General features: G+C 50.1%; 1 protein-coding gene across 1 annotated transcript in view; it reads right to left on the reverse strand.

Annotated features, from left to right (window-relative positions):
• The window catches only part of Shank2 (SH3 and multiple ankyrin repeat domains 2), a 433677-nt gene that overhangs the window by 283779 nt on the left and 131281 nt on the right, over positions 1 to 18617 (reverse strand). Inside the window, 1 exon segment of the mRNA XM_021227358.2 lies at positions 12220 to 12286. Coding sequence (XP_021083017.2) covers positions 12220 to 12286 — 67 coding nt within the window.

An 18617-nucleotide genomic window follows, 5' to 3' on the forward strand; every position in this document is an offset into this window, starting at 1 on the left:
GGCCTGGAGAAGCAGGGAAGCCAGGCTGAGCACCTGCCCCAGAAGCAGGAGGAAGTGCTGCTGACCTGGACTGAAGGAGAGAAGAGAAAGGCCACTGTCCCATCTACGCCTCTCTAAAACCCCAAGCAGTGTTTCAGCCAGGTTCCAAGCTACTTGGAAAACACAGCAGCGCCGGGCATTGGTGGTGCACACCTTTAATCCCAGCACTCAGGAGGCAGAGGCAGGCGGATCTCTGTGAGTTCAATCAGCCTGGTCCACAAGAGCTAGTTCCAGGACAGCCTCCAAAGTCACAGAGAACCCCTGTCTTGAAAAAACAAAAACAAAAACAAAAAAAGAAGAAAAAGAAAACACAGCAGCTAGCATTTAGCCAAGATGCTGATGGAGCTTCGGGAAGGATGGAATTAGCAATCCGGAGACCAAGTCACTCCGAAGGCAGGTCTCTAGAAGGGACTAGAACAAAGCCAGATCCCAGAGCTAAGCATTCTTCCTCATGTAACCTCAACTTCCCCCGTGCTGGGAGGAGGGGTTGAGGGGAGGCCAGGACACCGTGCCTGTACATCAGCTGGCTGCCGCACCCCACTTTCTGGCAGATTTGTTCTATCAGTAAGACAGTGCTCAGGAAATCGCAGAAAGCCACCTCCCTACCACCAGAGTGCAGGGGCCTCCCAGGTCTGCCTGGCGTCCTCTAGCGGCCTCCCACTGTGTGAGAGAGATCTTTCCATCACACCACACGACCACAGTGGTCATGGCCAGGTGGCCTTGAGCAGAGGATCAGCCTCGCCTTTGAAGAACATGCCTCTGACATTGCAGGTAGGTTTCTCTTGCTCTGTCAGAAGCAGCCTCCTGATTCTCAAAACCTCCCATAGCTAGAAGTGGTTCTTTCCCACTGGCTCCCAGGAGTCTGGGCAGGGCCACAAAGAAACAAACTGCACAAAGACCATTTGCAGAAGGTTCTGATTCATTCACGCCCTCCCTGCTGCTCCAGCTAAACTCTCTACTCCTTCAGACCATGTGACACCAGCCTCTTTCCAAGAACCATGATGGACATCCTGTGGGTATGGTCTTAAGGAAGCAAAATATTTTGAGGGCTCTTTATCAGCCACATTGGCATCTCCTGGCCAGCACAGCCCATTTAACCCTGGCCTCGGGGTGTGATGGTATACTAATATGACAGTCTCTTGTGCCTGGCCTGGCTGCTTCAGAAGCTAGGAGCCAGCAGAGCTGAAAAAACAAGCAGATATTGCTCATCCCTGTATTTCTCCTGATAATTCCTGCCACTTCGCTGAGCTCTGATTTGTTCTTTCCGGCTGGGCTGGAGTGAGGCCCATGGAGGTACACGCATGGGGGAACCCTCCCTCCTCTTGCCCCAGTGAAGTCTTGCTATTGATGCTTATTAGAGCAGAATTAGAAGCCTTCCCTCTGCTCCGTTCAATTCCACCACACAAATGCTGCCTACCCCACAGCCCTTCCACATGGCTGAAATACCTGGAAGGCCATAAAGAACCAGGAAGAGTCCCTACCCCCACCCACCCCCGCTGCTACCTCTGCACCGCCAGCCTCCCTGCATTTGGGTTCAGCAATGACCCAGAGAGTCTTCTTCAATGTGCAGCTGTGAGGGTTGTGGAGGAAGAGTTGAGCCTCTGCTGAGGCCCAGAGAAAACAAGGCTGGTTCAAGATCACCCAAACGATTCCAGATGGAATCTCACCCTTTCCAGTCCTTGGCCTAATTCTTTGTCTTTAGCTACACTACCCGCAGCCCTTGTGGATAGGGGGCTTTAGGAAGGAAGGTCTTCAAGTCCTGGTGTTGAACATAGACTCCCTTGGCTATTGAAGGCTGAAGGTCCTCACAGAGAGGCACAGGAAGAGCCTCTCTCCCCACACCAGTTCAACTGGGACCAGTCCGGGTGCTGTAGTCACATCAAGGCCTGTACTTGGACATGTTGCCAGGGATGGCATAGGTGAGGGGCCAGGGTGGAAAAATGTTTACAAGGACCCCGGGATTCTGGCAGGACTGCTCCTGAACCATGCTCAGGATGCTGCTGCCAGCTTGGAGTCAGAACTAGTGTCCTACCTGCCTGGCAATTGTTTGCCAAGCAGTTCTTCAGGGCAAAGCCCAGGGGCTGAGGGTAGTGAGTGACTGGATCTGGTCCCTGGTACACATCAAGCCGGGGTTAAGTGGGACACCTACTGTCAAAGCAGCTGTTCTCCAGAACAAAGCCCAGGAGCTGAGGACAGCAAACAACCAGAGACCGAGCCTAGCCCACCGAGTCTGGGATAAACTGGATACCTGATTTCTCTGACATAAGCCACTCTGCTGGAAGTGGCGATGGGGCCCCTCTAGTCACTCTCTGTTTCCTGACTGAGGATCCCACATGACCAGTCACTTCAAGCTCTGTCACTCCACATTCCCTCCATGGTGGGCTGCACCCCTGAACTGGGAGTTGGGCAGCTTTTCCTTCCTTAGGTGCTTTTCGTCTATTTCGTCACAACAACAAGAAGTTGAGACAGGTGGTGCGTTGGATCTTAACTCTCAGCAGGCTGGACGGTCACTGAGGGTGGAGCCGACATGTCCGGGCCCTGATTAGTCAGAAAATGGCATCCAGTCTCATCTCCAGGCCTGAGCAGAGCTGCACTGTGCTGTTGATGTGCCTAGTGTCAGTTCTTTCTCCATCGGAGAGCATAAGGACCAAGGAACTGAAAGCAGACCAGAGGGAGATCCCGGTGACAGCCACCCGTCAGCCCCAAAGGTCAGAACCAGGTCATCTCCACAGCTTTCACCATGGTTACTGGGGTGGGGGAAATCTCTCCGGGTGTCCTGCATGCTCAGTGGAGACTCAAAGGCTCCCTCACCCTATGAGGATCTCAAGACCAATGAGCACCATGGATCAGAACTCCTTCAACTACTTGGGACCATTCTCCACTGTATTTAACTTTTTTTTTAAGACAGAGACTCACTATGGTAGCCAAGGCTTACTTAAAATTCACTGTATAGTCAGGCTAGCCTAGAATTCACAGCAATCCTCCTTGCTCAGTCTCCTAAATGCTGATGTTAGGGAGTGAGTCCACCATGCTTGGCTATGCAAGAACCTTGGGACCTGGGAGTGAGGCTTGTCAATCTTCCAGATGAGCAGAGTTAAAGAACAGGCCTCAGGTGTGAAGCCAGCATGAAGGTCAAATTACACAGGAAGTGGGGGGTGGTGAAGGAAGAAAAAAACAGGAGGAGGAAGAGGGAAAAGATGGGGAGGGGAGAGGAGCCGTCCTGCCTGGCTGACTTCCACTGAGCTCCTGAGGACCCTCCAGCAGAAGCTGAAGGCAGTACCCTATGGCTGGAATGGCTGGAGGCTGGGATTCATTCAGGTCAGTACCCCCAAGCCAGAGTTTTATGCACACTCAGTGGGGAAGTTTAGCTCGCAGAACTTAACATCCCACGGACAAAAACTGGGAGGAAGCCACCAAAGGACCCTCTGACTGGAAGACCTGGTCCCTACCTAAGCTCTGGGAGCTGAGCAGCTGGCAGTGTCCTGGAGGAGCCACGTGTGTGCCAAGGAGGAGTGACATAAAGCAGGCAGAAGGTCCTGGTAAACTCAGCCAAATCCTTGAGGTTGGGATGAGAATGGAGTGACAGGGAAAAGCTGGACCCCAGGGCTTAGAAGCCACTGAAAGGCCACCTCTGTGCGACCTCCCCAGGCTGTCACAGCACCAAGAGAAACTGCAGAGGAGGGACCTCCTGAGAGGGAGGAGGCCAGGGCTCCAGGTGAGTGTTAGTCATTTCGAGAGAATCTGCTACCAGTCACTGATGGTGTGGGGTGGGCTGTGCTGAAGCAGATCTGAGGCCTACAGCAGTCAGGGCTCGGAGACCGGCTAGTAAGGGTCAAGGGCCACTTGGTCTGGGATACCTTTGTTCATAGCCCACTGCTGCCCTCACCCGCAGCTAGGACTAGGGTCTGAGTTCTAGGAGCCTTCCTCTGCTCTGGTCACTGGTACAATGCGGGGTGGGGTGGGGACAGCGAGTGACAGAACATTCCCATCCCAATTAGATAAAAAGCACTGAAGTCCCAGCACCAAGGAAGCTGGTGCAGGAAAACTGCCATGCGATTGAGGGCAGCCTGGGCTACATTGTGGGTTCTAGGTCAGTCTGTGCTATAGAGTAAGACTCTGTCTCTATAGGCAGTATGAAGTCTATAGGCAGTATGCATTGGAGGAGCCCAGTGCATGTCAGATAGATGGGAGAAGAGCACTGCTCCCTCTCATTGAGGCTGCCTACCCTCCACACCCCTGGAGTTCAACTCCTTAAGTTGACTTCAGTCTTTCTCCTTGGCTACCTATGGCAACTGTGAAGCTTCTGTCTGCAAAGTCCTGAAATTAAAGTTCTTAAGACAGGATGGAAAGTTCTAATACCTGCTGACTGACCTCACCTGACCTGCTGGCCCAGGGTCCAAGGCAGTCTAAGAGAACAAAAGAAGGTGGAGGAGGCCAAACAGGACCCAGAAGCCCACCCAAGGGGAAGCACAACCTTGTGGGATATTTCTTGGACTCTGTGGTACGATTACCCCCCCCCAGTCCCTGACCTCAGAGGATCCCCTTGGACTCAAGCCAGAGGCAGAGCCTGCAGGCAGAGAAAGCCCAGACAGATTGAAGACCAGCCTGGACTTCAGGTAAGGCTGGACCTATGATAGGTAGGTAGGGCTAGGAAGCAGGGGCTGGCCCAAGTGATGGTGGGGGAATGTTACATAGGCAAGAACAAGGACAGACATATGCTCATCACAGAATCCAGGGGACCACACTCTCAGAACTGTCTTAGCTTTTAAGATTTCCATGAATTTTCTGAGTCCCATGGTTTACAAGGAGTGAGGCCAGAGCTCTGTGAATTTCCCAGGGACAGGAACAGACTAGCTCTGTATGGATCAACCCGGACAGGGTTTGCACGAGACATCAGACACTCATGAAGACCTAATGCCTGCTTCTCCAGAGTATGTAGCCGTGTCTGACCACCACCTACTTTCCCAGGTGTTTTGTTTTCCAGAAGTTCCCAGAAACTCGCTCCCCTTCCGTATAAATGACAGAAGGCTTGCTTGTTGGTTCAGACCTTTACTAAGCTGTTCATCACTTCTGTTAACCCCACCACCTCTTGCCCCACAACAGCGAGAGAAACTCTGGAGTGGATAGTGACCATAGAGGGAACGAGCAGTAGATAACAGTGCTGGGTCTACGGGTCAGGACACCCTGCTGTGATAGTTTCAGTAGGTACCCAACTAAGTCCACCCCAGGCATTGTCCTTTGACAGGGCAGTGTGGGAGGGGCGTGGCACCCTTCGAACAGCTGTCAGGCACATCCAGTTGTGTCCAAGTTTGGGTATAGGAAGGGTTGCTGCATGGCATCTGCCATAAAAGGGGCTGCATTCTGGCAGGCTGTGTCAAGAGAGACAGGTGTTTCATGTTGAAGGGAACTGCTAGAGACCGCAGGGTGAGGGAGAGGACAGTGGTATGCTCCTGGAGCTTCTGGCATTCAGGGTGCGCAGAACCTGGACGTCACAGGCCAGGAAATGCTCCATATCATCCCAGGACCCCAAGGATCCCTCTATGTGTGTGCAGGAGGGAGCAGGGGTGCTGTATACACTTCCCAGCAGCCACATATGTCCACGGTGGGGGAAACAGGATGACCTGGAAAGGAGGGACCAAAGCAGGACACATCATGTCCTCACCTAGCCCTCACTCGAGCAGCATTCTGATTGGTTGAAGGGAGACCAGACGCAGCAGGCTGGAACAGATGGAGAGCTGCTTAGAAGGCACATGGGCGTGCACGTGGACTGAGAGTGCACATGGACAGACGGGGAACACGAAGACAAATCACGTGGAAATGCACACCAGACAGAAGGCCAAGGCCTGCTGCCACATCCTACTGGAACCAAAAACAGTGCCTTAGGAGCTCAGTGCACGTGGCACAGGACAAGGATGGCAACAGACCTAAAGTGGACACTCACCCATGCTTTGGTGTGAGAAACCCCCAAGTCAAAGCATCACCCCCACCTAACGCAGCTAAAGCACAGGATGTCACCAAAAAAGGTGTCACTCAGGTGGCGCAGTTATGCTTTATGACAGTGATAAAACTCCTAGACAGGAGAAGAGGCAGCGAACACAGAACCACAATAAACCACTAGACCAAAGCTTTTAACAGGCAGATGGCAACCGAGACCCCAGCCACAGACAGGCCTGAACCAGACACATTGAGATAGAGCCATCAGCCCAATGCAAGCACTGGGCACACACACACACACACACACACACACACACACACACACACACACACACACACACACACACACACACACACCAGACTTATACAAATTTGCAGGTCTTTCTACCCTGCCCCACCAAGGGCAACAAGATAGGGTGAGCCTCACCAGCCAGGTCACAGACCATCTGCTTAGAAACTGCACTGTCTTTGAAGCTTCCTGTTTCCCACCCCTGCCGAACTATTTGTTTTGAATATATACTGTGGGAATCCAAGGACAGCTCTGTAATGGCTGCCTGATTCTAGTATCATTCTCCTTTTTTCCTGGGGAAGATCATAGAGGGGGACTCCACAGTGGGGGAGAAATAGGTCACCGTTTGGGGTTTCCTGACGACCTGCTGGAGAGTCTCTCTGGCGAACACAAAGGCTCCCATGGCTCACTTCAGATAACCTTGCCTGTTTCATCGGAAGTAGCGCATTTCACAGTGAAAACGCTAGGCAAACAGAAATCTCTCAGGTCGGAATTATTTTATTTCCCAGCAGGTGGTATCTTCCAAACAGGTATATTCTCAAAGAACCATCAGTCAAAATAAGCTTAGATTTCACATTCTCACCCCCCAACACACACACACACACACACACACACACACACACAATTACATTAAGAAATCTGAAAACATCTCCCTCCATCCATCATCTATGCAAATGCACATAGTAATGATACAGGCTCCCGGTCTGGAAACCTAGCAACCGTATCCAAGTGCTCCTTAGTCAGCTAAGCAGGCACCAAACTCACACACATCTATGGGCTGCTGCGTTGTGACAGACAGACAGAGAGACACAGACACACACACACACACACACACACACACACACACACACACACACACACACACCTCGAGACTCTCGCCATAACTGCAGAAGGACAAGACAGAGGAAAACAAACCTTGTTCCGCTGAAGAAGCACAACCCATGTCATTTAATCCATCTGACAGCGCATCTCCCCTCAGAGCCAGGCAAGAACAAAACCAGCAAAGATTGGGGAAAACAGGTTAGCCGGGTTCGCAGCTTATCAGCGCACCACATGCTTAATACTTGCATGCTTATTTCGGACGTGAGTTTCCCAGCTCCCCCCTGGCCTTGCTTTTAAGGGAAGCCATCCTATGGAAGTCATCCTAAGTACTCTGTAGCCAAGGCACCTCAAGCTGGTTCGGATCATCTGCCCAGCCACAGTTTACTGTGGGTGACAGCAAGCAGGGATTAACTTCTTCGCTATTCACAGCCTCTCCCAACCAGCACTTTCTTCCAGCTGGCAGATAAAACAACCTGATGGAGGTCACGTTTAATATTTTAAGGAGGGAGGGGGGGCTTTAAAAAAAACAGCAGCGCAGAATCAGACAAGAGCAGCACGCACGCCGTGACCGGCTAGCACATCAATGCACACACTAAGATGCCATGCCTGCTGAAGAGACAAGCTGCAACCACATGAACTCCGCAGATCTCCAGGTATCCATTCGCCAGATGGCTCTGACCACAGGGTTATGGCTGCCTTTCCCCAAAGCCACACCTGCATGTCCTAAGTGCTCTGATTTCCCAGAATCAAACTAGCAAGTGTGGAAAACACAGACTCCGCCATTCAAACGCAGGGGCAATTTGATTTTTTAATAGAAAGGATTTCCCTGATTAACCATGGGGAAAGCCAAGGAAGTATTTACCCATTTTTAGTGACCCCCCCCAACAAGGAATGGAGGACTTTAGACTACCCTAATTCAGACATGTACCCTGACACCACCCAACAGAGGTGGGAGGAATCCCTACCTTTATTTCCCCCGGGCTGAGATTCCTCAGGACTGCATTTCAACCCCACTCAACACACAGGACTCTGCTCCTGAGCAGTGAGGGTTTCCAGACCCAGGAATAGGGACACACTTAGGAACAGGTTTCTTACTTTCCTCCTCATTCCTCTTAAGTGGTAACAGAGCTCAAAACATGATCTTGTAAAACAGAAGGGCTAGGAAGATGACTAGGTCCAAGTGTGAGGACCTGAGTACGGATCCCCAGAAGTCATGTAAAAAGCTAGGCACAGAGATTCATGCTTATGATCCCAGTGAGGGTGACATGGGAGACAGGGGAGGTTCCTTGGTCAGTGACACCCTGTCTCAAAGTAAAGGTAGATGGTTCCCGAGGAACAACACTCAAAGTGGTCCCCTGACCCCTCATGTACCTTCACAAAGGATCACCACACAAAAACACGTAACAAAAGACTGTAAAATTGAAGCTCAGACCACCCACAGTGTGTGTCCCACACCCTCAGTGCCTAAAATCAGTATGGAGCCAGGGTTTTATGCTGAGAAAGGAAGGTGACAAGGGCTTGCCATGGATGGTAAACAGCATGGGGGAGGGTCACTCACTTAGCATACACTACCTGACACTGTGGGGTAGGCAGAGTCCAATACTATTGCCCTAGAGGAGGTAATGGCTTGGAGACAAGTAGCCACAAAGCAATGAGCATGTCATAAAGAGGACAAAAGACACATCCAAGTCATAAACTCTGGCCCCTGCAGTCATGACCCTGGAGATGGGTCCTCTCAGGAACTGCCCTTAAGGATCTTCAGTGGAAGGTGGTTTTGGATATAGGACCAGACTGGTGTCCTTAGATAAGGCAGGAAGTTGAGACATACTGGATGGTGACTTGGTCTTGTTGCTGTGACAAACATCTGACAAGAAGCAACTTACGGAAGGCACAGTCCATCATGGCATCTGGAGCCTGAGGCAGCTGCTCACATCGCAGCCACAGACAGGAAGCAGAGAGAGATGGAAGCTGGTGCTCAGAATGTTTTCTCATTTTTATTCAGTCTTGGCCCCCAGAGAAACGAATGGTACTGCCCACATTCAGGTGGGTCTTCCCATATCTAGACTCTTACCCACAGACATGCCCAGAGGTTTGTTTCCATGGTAATTCTAAAAAGTCAGCAATCTCAGTAACCACAGAGAATGCCAGGGTACCACAAACTAGAGAACATGTGTCGCAAACCCATGGAAGCCAAAGACTGCAGCAGCACCTACAGCAGTGGAAAGAGCCTGGGACAAACCCTTCCGGAGCCTCCCGGAAGGACCCAGCTACCAGCACCTTGATTCTGACCTTGTGCTCCCATAAACCTCTCAGAAAGCAGCCATTTGTCATCCTTGGGAACCGATGTGTGGCCAATCCTACTGTCTGAATGAACTCATGAGAGATGGGGATGCCCTGGGGGTCCTGAGATGCAAAGGTGGGTGCCCAGCCTCAGAACCACCAGAGGATTCCAGCACAGGGATTTCAGCAGCACCTGGGCCTGTGGGGTTAGACTCCAGTGGTTGCAGGGGGTCTGCATTCCACACAAGCTCTCAGAAAACCCAAGTCCATCCCATACCGAACACACACTGTGCAACGCTGACTGGGGAGACTGAGCGCTCACTCTCTTGTGCAGGTGACAGAGAACAGAGTCCATTAAGGAGAGGAAGGGGTGGCTCCCAAGCTCTCTCAAAGATCAGTCGTCAGCCTAGCAGAAGACATGATGGAATTGGGGGTGGCGGGACATCAAACACCATCTAGTACAAATAACGACCAGGACTTGGGAGGAGGAGGCATTGTAACAGTGCAATAATATGCACTGAAGGTTGATCTTCTGAAAAGTCACATCTTTTCGCATTAAGCAGCCACTGGTCTCCAAAGCCTATGACTACTAAGGAGGCACAGTCCTTTTAACACCACCCCTAGAGCCTGGGGTGAAGGAGGGGACACAGAAGGCCCCCAGCTTCAAAAGAGTCTGGCAGGGGGGCTTCTGGACCCACTAATCTGTCAAGATCTTCCCAGGAGGGGTGTTCAGGAAAGACCATATTGGTGGTGGTGAGCTCTGACCCAGGCATCTCTCTGATCCCTTGTGTTTCTGGTCCCTGTGGACACTTAAGAGCAACACAATCTCTTGCGCGCTGAAGGGGACAGATAGTCTCTCCTATAGTCTTAGGACACACAGGCTCCTGTCGGAGACCTGCTGGGGTTCTGGACAGCAGTCAAACCTCCCCTTTCATGACCCTCCAGCAGTGACTTTTCCCCTCCCAGCCTCCACAGAGCAGTATCAGTTGTGTGCCCCCATTTGTGGGGTGTCCTGCTGGCTGCAATAGCACTGACTTTGACCTTGTGGGACACTCTGGAAAGAAATTCCGAAGTCTGCTATCTCTCAAAGGCAAGCTATTTCCCTCTGAAATGGTAAAATCTACAGGAAAGTTGAAGATTAGTCTGGGACCTGTGGATGGGGATGGGAGGCAACTGTTTCTGCAGGTGAGAACTCACACGGCATCCTACATCAGTGATTCTCAACCTTCCTAATGCTGTGACCTTTTAATACAGTTCTCATGTTGTGATGACCCCCAACCATATACTTATTTCCTGGCTACTTCATAACTGTAAATTTGCTACTACTTATGAATTGCATTAAATATCTGATACTCAGAATACCTGGTATGTGACCCCCCCATAGGAGTCTCACCCACAGGCTGATAATAACTGCCCTAGATGATGATGTATACATGGGAGCAGGACAAGATATCTACATCAGGTGGGGCACTAGCATCTTGCTTACAGCTAGTACGAGGCTGAGGCAAGCAAGCATAGAGAATAGCTTGAGAACTCCGGACTCCGCTTGGTTTGAGCTATACACATATCCCTCTTCTCCCGATGCTGATGCTCAGAGCAGGGCACACAGTGACACCAGCCAGCTACCTGGCCGCACATCATGATCCAACGCCCCAGTGCAAGACAGGCCCCAGCCACATTCGATGAGAGACACACATTCAACATTGTGAAGATGTGAAAGCAAGACACAGTGTCATTCACCCCTGACACCCAAAGCAGGTTGAGGGCACAGGCAGTGAGAGGCAGATGCCATCTGCTTCTTCTCAAGGCCCCAAGGAGCCCCACCCCAGAGCCCCTCAATGGGGCAACTCCACCTTCGAGAGCTCACCACTGCTGGTCCAGTGGGACTGCTCCCCGCTGCAGGTCCTGTGGAAGCCCAGTGCTGGGGGGCGCAGGCCAGCTGGCTCATCCACTGTGCAAGACTGGGCCCAGCCCATGGTAGGGCGGTGAGAGTAGGGAGGAGCCCCAGAGATGGCCCTCCTGGTTGACACAAGGGGTACTAGAAGGGGGAAGGGGACACCAAGTAGAGGTGATGGGAGGGTGGGAGAGAGGACCTCACATTTTTCCCCCTTAGACACCGCCCATCACTAGTTACACATGAGTCTGTGTACCTTCCAGTAAGCACATCTAAGCCAGTTGCCCCATGTGTGTCCAGCTCCCCCATGTGCCTCCTAACTACCTCCCCATCTCCTGCTCCCCACCCGTGTCTCCTGTTTGGTACCCAGACGTTCTCTGACTTGTTTTTGTAGATTTTTAAAAAGATTGCAGTTTGGGGCTCACAGTAAATGAGAGGAAGGTATGGAGACACCCTCTAGTCCTCCCCCACACGCACCATCTCCCCAAGGATCAGCATCACCTGCCAATGTTGCTAGACCCTCGCCATCTGCAGAAATGTATAGTGACAGGCTACATTTTATATTTTTGGTTGTGAGCCTAGCCTTTAACGGCTGAGCCATCTCTCCAGCCCCAGGCATACATTTTAAATCAATATTTGGGAAAGTCAAGAGATTTGAATTGGGTGGGAACCCAAGACCATTCCCCAGAAGAATTCAAACATCCCTGCCTCTGAGGCCTGACCACTTTAGATGTCCCTTTAGCAGGCACTGTCAGGAGAGAGGAGAGTGTGACTCTTCAAGGGAGGCGTACTGTCCAGCTCCCAAGGTGTTAAGACCTTTCCCACTATCAGGGAAGGACCCCCAAGGCATGCTGGTGCTGGTGCTGGTGCCTCTGGGAAGTTTTGCTGAGAGTTGGCTCTGCACCAGTCCCAGGAGGATCTCAGATGGCAATGGCTGTGGTTTCTCACCAAGCCTACTCACCAATGTCTGTTTCCTTGTGGTTCTTGATGTACTCTGCAAGTTCAAAGTTCCCCGCTATTATTGCCACCTGCAGAGTGAAAAATCACAGAATTCAGCGTGAGCTGCACATCCATGGGTTTCTATGTGCTTATGTCATCAAAAATTGTCCTCGTTTCATGTCTGCTGCTGTGACGGATACTTAGAGAAGAAAGGGTTTTATTTGGCTTACAATTCCAGGTTACAGTTGTAAGAAATGGGTCTCAAGAAAATGACCACACAATCCAAAGTACTTCAGCTGGGCAAGCTGCACCTACTGAAGCAAGCAAGCTTCAGGGTCCCACTGGATATTTATTCCTAATGGAAAGGGATCCTGTGCCCAACCCAGGTACCCAGAGCTCAGCCTCACATTCGTACTTGCCTGACTGGCTATTAGTAGTGCAGTTTCTAAGGAGAAATAAAACTTGAGCATACATTTTGATTTCAAGAAATGCTAACCATGGCAAAATTTGAATTTCTGCCAAGTGGCTTCTTTACAATTTTAAATGTATTTTGTCTTATTTAATTATTTCATAGAAAAGACAATACATTTTGTTTATGTTTTCCACACAGCCTCTTACTGGGGGCTGGGGGGAACTGAGACAGGAACTGAGTATCAATCCACAAAAGCATGAGCAGAGGGAGAATAAATGCATGGACACTTGCTTGTTTCTACAGAGCCTAACTTCTTGACTCTTAAATTATTCAAGACTCCTTCACTAGGGAATGGTGCTGCCTACAGTAGACTAGGACTTCCACATCAAGGCCAACCTGATATACATAATCCCTCTCTTCCCAGGTATTCTAGACTGTGTCAAGTTAACGATTAAAGTTGACTATCACAAAGGCCCAAGCCAAGGGATGCTTGCCCATCAATACTCATCACGAAGTTTTTGTCCCACTGCAGCCTTGGTGTGTGTCCAGAGGCATGGGGACTGTCTGTGGCAGTGCTGGGGGTAGGAAGGATGTTCCACAGGGACCCAGTTTGTGAACTCCCCACTATGGATTGTGTCCTATGTACTCAGAAGGCTGGGCTGCTACCTCACCCACACCCAGGAGTTCTTTTGTGAGGGTTAATTATGACTGTCAACTTGACTGGGGGAATCTAGAACCCCCATGGAGACAAGTCTTTGGGCACATCTGAGAGAATGTCTAGACTGAGTTAACTTAGGTGAGAAGACCCACCCTGATGTGGGCAGCATCATCCCATAGGCTAGGGTCCCTGACTGAACATAAGAGAGAAAGTGAGCTGAGCACCAGCACCTATCTCTGTTTCCTGACCGTGGCTGCAACAGGATCAGCTGCCTCACGCTCCGGATGCCATGCCTTCCCAGTCTTGATAGACTGTAGCCTCAACCTGGGAGCCAAAACCGAGCCTTGCCTCCTTACATTGCTTTTGCCAGGTGCTCTGTGACAGCAATGATAAAAAGCAACAATAGCCCCATCTTTCTGATAAGACACAAGTCCTCCAAACTGAAGAGAAAGTGAGGCCTCTTCGGTGGTTTGAAAGAAAATGTTCCCCAGAGGGAGTGGCACTATTAAGAGGTGTGGCCTTGTTGGAGGAAATGTGTCACTGTGGGAGCAGACTTTAGGTCTTTTTTGCTCAAGCTTCCCGCAGCATGACAGTCAACTTCCTGTTGCCTCTGAGTCAAGATGTAAGGACTTTCAGCTCCAGCACCACGTCTGCCTGCACCCTGCCATGCTCACCACCATGCTCCCTGCCATGACGACAATGGACTGAACCTCTGAACTGTAAGTGAGCCACCTCAATTAAATGTTTTCTTTACAAGAGTTGCCATGGTCATGGTGTCTTTTCACAGCAATAGGAACCTAACTAAGACAGCCCTAAATGCTCTCAGTGCTCCCCAAGCACAAGCTGTCCCCCCCCCAGGATGTGCACACAGCCCAAGTGCTGGGGATGCAGGTCAGTGAAAGAGCCTGCCTCGCTTGTGTGAATCCCTGAGGCCCACCTCTAGCAGCTCCTAAAGCAGATGTGGTAGAACAGGCTAGAATCCCAGCACTCTGGAGGTAGAGGCAGGAGGATCTGAAGTTCAATGTCATCATTGGCTGCTTGGTGAGTATATCCTGTCATAGAGAGAAGGGGGGGCGAAGAAAGGAAGGAAGAGAAAAGGAAGAAAGAGAGAGCCTCAACTACAAACCATCCCAGCATAGCTCTGTGGTCCTGCTGTCTGCCACCTGACATTCAGGAGCAGCCAGGCAGGTGACACCAAGTATCCAGCAGATGGTTCTGAGTCCCTAACTAGGTCCAAGCCAGACTCCTCGGCCAGTGCCCGCACTGCTCTAGAGTCTCTAGGATGGAGCCGTATAAGAAGATAAACAACAGAACCATGAGATGCAGGCTCAGAGCAATACAAACCTACACTGAACAGACCTCAGGTAGCAACATGAGGGCCCACGTGGATGGGGGTCTCCTTAGGAAGAAGAAGAAGAAGGCTGCAGAATTGACCTCTGTTTCCAGCTTCTTTACAGATTTTCCACTTGCCCACACCATAATCACATGACCAGCTCCACAGAAAGGCTTGTTTTACACACACCCTTAAGATGCCTGTTGACTTAGGATGAGCCACCATTAGCTGAAAGCATGGTAGGTCAGAGGGTACTGAATGTTTCATCTGCTGCCATTAGGGCTCAGCCCTGAAGCACAGTGCAGTGGCCAAGCTTTACCCTTGGGATCCTGTGGCTGCACGGGAGCTGAACACAAGCTGCCGCCCACCTGTAAGCCCATGCCACAGCCCCAGAAAGAGATCAAGCCCCAAACCTGAAGGATACTTGGTACTGAATGCCTGTTGCAGTCACACCACTTAAAAATGGTAAAATTGGAAGCTGAGCCTGTAAAAGTCAATACCCCCTCTCTCTCCCTCTTTCCCTCTCCCTCTTCCTCCCTTCCTCCCTCTCTCTCTTTCTCTCTCTCTCTCTCCCCCCCCTCTTCCTCTCCCTCTCTCCCCACTCCTCCCTATCTCTGTGTACAAATGAATCTCTCTCCACTTTGAAGACTCACTAGCATGCATAGATGTATGTGCCTGGATGTAAGAAATGGGTGTGGGAATATGCTGGGCAGTTTTATGACAACTTGATACAAGCTAAGGTCATCAGAGAGGAGGGAACCTCAACTAAGAAAATGTCTTCATAAGACTTGGCTGTAGGGCATTTTATTAATTATTGATTGATGGGGGAGGGCACAGCCCATTGTGGGTGGTTCCATCCCTGAGCTGGTGGTCCTGGGTTCTATAAGAAATCAGCCTGAGCAATCTATGGAAAGCAAACCAGTAAGCAGCTCTCCTCCATGGCCTCTGCATCAGCTCCTGTCTCCAGGTTCCTACCCTGCTTGAGTTGCTGTCCTGACTTCCTTTGATGAAGTGATGAAGTATAAGCCAAATAAACCCTTTCCTCCCCACCTCTACCTCCCACCCCCAAGTTGCTTTGGTCATGGCAACAGTAACTCTAAGAAAATGACCACACAGTCATAAGCATTTCAGTCAGGCAGAAAGTTTTGCTTCTGCAGAAGGCCATTTAGCAAGGTCCCCATGGGATTTTATTGCTAACACAATGGATCTTCTGCTCCACGCTGGGTGGTCAGAGCTCCACCTCTTATTCTTACAGGACTGGCTGACTTAAAGTGGGCCATTGAAGAGCAGAATGCAATTTTGAGCAGAGAGTGCAACCTTAGGCATGTATTTTGATTTCGAGAAGTGCTGACCCTGGAGGAATTTGAGTCTCTTTCAAGTGGTTTCTTAGATTATTTTAAATGGGGTTTTGTTTTGCCTGACCTGATAGAACAGACAGCAGAAGCCAGGTGTGGTTGCACACTCTTACTCCCAGCATTCAGGAAGGAGGCAGAAACAAGTGGATCTCCATGAGTTAGAGTCCAGCTAGGACTATGCAGTGAGACCCTGACTCAGAAAAGACTGCATATTCCGTTGATATTTCATGCGTGTGTGTGTGTGTGTGTGTGTGTGTGTGTGTGTGTGTGTGTGTGTGGTGTACTCGCACATGTGCATGTGTGGTTTTTCCTGTTGGTTCTGCCTGTCAAGAACCCCAATGAGCACAAATGCTAGGACTTGGAATGGGGTGTAGATGTCTTTGAAACTACAGACTGCAAAGGTTGTAAAACTGGAAGTATTGTAAAATATTAATTTTAAAGGGATTCATTTTCTCTTAACTGTAGAACCTAGACAATATATTAAACACATATTAAATATGTGTACTATATATTACATATAATTTAAACATGTGTATATGTATGTTTCGATATAGACTTAGCATGTCTGTGTCTATTTATAGATATACACCTGGCATGCAAGTTGGAGTATTTGGAAGAGAAAGGGAAAGTGTCTCAGGGAACAAGGTCAGGGAATGGGGTGAAGAAAACCAAAGATAACATGGATATATGTGAAAACACCACAGTAAAACCCATTACTTTGTGCAATGAATGCACACCAATGAAGATGCCAATAGAGGCATGCTCTCAGCTGGAGAGGAGGGGGAATGCCAGGGGAGTTTGAGAAGCCCATCCCCACTCTAAAGTAACACAGTTTGCTGGAAATGGATTCTAGCACTCTGTGGAAGGTGGACCTGGGGGGTGATGGAACTGAGTATCAAGCTGAGGAAGTTTCTGGGCATGGCAATGAAGGAGCAACTGCCCTTCCCACTGCTCACAGTGGTATGCAAGGACAGGATGGGACCACCAGGCAGAATGGAGGGTGTGGCAGCTTCACAGCCTGTCCTGGGGGGGGCAGAGTGAGAAACCCACTCACCCTGCAGTAAGGGACAGCCAGCACCTGGCTGGAATGTCATGGCCTAAAGGACTCATGGGATGACAGGGACAGAAGAGATAACTTGCTGCCACCTCAGCTACCAAAGCTGAGACCTCCACACGGGTTCTAGGTGAAGTAATTACATCTGCTATGCAAATGAAGCTGATGTAAATATTTATGAATTGCTTGCAAGCTTCTCTCTGGGGAACCTCCAGGAAGCAGTGGCCACCCAACCCCCTCCATCATTGCCTGCCCAGGCTTCACAAAGATGTCTTAAGAGAGAGGAAAGCAGGGTACAGAGCTTCGCAGCCCGCTGGGGCAGTAGGGCTCAATGCTAGAGAAGGAGGGAGGATGCTGTCTTCTTTGGTCTCCATGTTTGTTAGTAAGAATAACTAACTCAGTATCAGCGCATGGGTACTTGTTCCACACACCGTTTTTGAGCTGCTGAGCAGAAGAGGAAGACGACAGCAGGAGCAGGTGACCTGTCCATCACAGAGCTGGTTGCACATGTGCTGGTGTAATCTTTGTCAACTTGGCACAAACTGGAATAATCTGAGAAGAGGAACCTCAACCAAGAAAATGCCTCCATCAGATTGGCCCATGGGCACGCTGTGGTGTAGTTTCTTGACTAATGGCTGATGTGGGGGACCCATTTCATGGTGGGTGATGCCACCCTGGGTACGTAAGTGGTCCTGAATTACATAAGAAAGCAGGCTGAAGAAGCCATGAAGAGCAAGTCTGTAAGCAGAATCCCTCCATTGTCTCTGCTTCAGTTCCTGTCTCCAGGTTCCTGCCTTGATCAAGTTCTTGCCTTGACTTCCTAGATAAACTATATGCTAACCTGTGAGCCAAATAAACTCTTTCCTCTCCAAGGAAAGTTGTTTTTATTGCAGCAACAGAGAAACTAAGACAGTACCAAAGTCAAGGTATTGACTCTTGCCAGTTGGGGCTAGATCCTCTCCTAATGGACAGGGCAGAAGATGACCACACATTTATCAAGACAGGCTGTAAGAGCACCAGGCTGATGCTCATGCCCAATCCCCAGTCCTCTCTATCGTGTCTTTTCCTGGCATGAGGCCCCTGTGATGTCCAGGGGAACCCTTTAAAGATACTCTAGGCACCTCCCAAGAGACCATCAGTAGGACTCCTTCATGAAGAGCCAGGGTAGATCAGTGTGTTGGGGCCCATAAAGATGGGTCCACTTCATCTTGCCTAGAGATCAGAGAATTCAAAACTGTCCTTAGTAAATCGAAAGACCTAAAGGTCTAAACGCTTGGCTACAGCAAGATGTTTTGGCTTTGGTAGCAGATATCTTATCTAAATAACAACAGACTTGGGCTCAAGTGTGTTTACTCTTGACCCTGAAGACCGGATAACAGGTGTGGCTACCAAATACCTAAAGGATTAAGGGAAGTACGTCTATTTGCTCCTTATAGATGATAGTAGAAGTCTTCTGCCATTGTCCCCACTTTTGGTTGGGTACTTGAGAATGTTGAAGAATAAACTAAGGGCATTCAGTGTTGACTGGATTTGCCCTCCTTGACTCCATCCTGTGTCTCTGTCTTTCTCTTAATGTCTTTACCTAGCCTTCCTCAATCCACACTCCCC

This window comes from Mesocricetus auratus, unplaced genomic scaffold, assembly GCF_017639785.1.
Source record: "Mesocricetus auratus isolate SY011 unplaced genomic scaffold, BCM_Maur_2.0 Super-Scaffold_4256, whole genome shotgun sequence".
Lineage (NCBI taxonomy): Eukaryota > Metazoa > Chordata > Mammalia > Rodentia > Cricetidae > Mesocricetus > Mesocricetus auratus.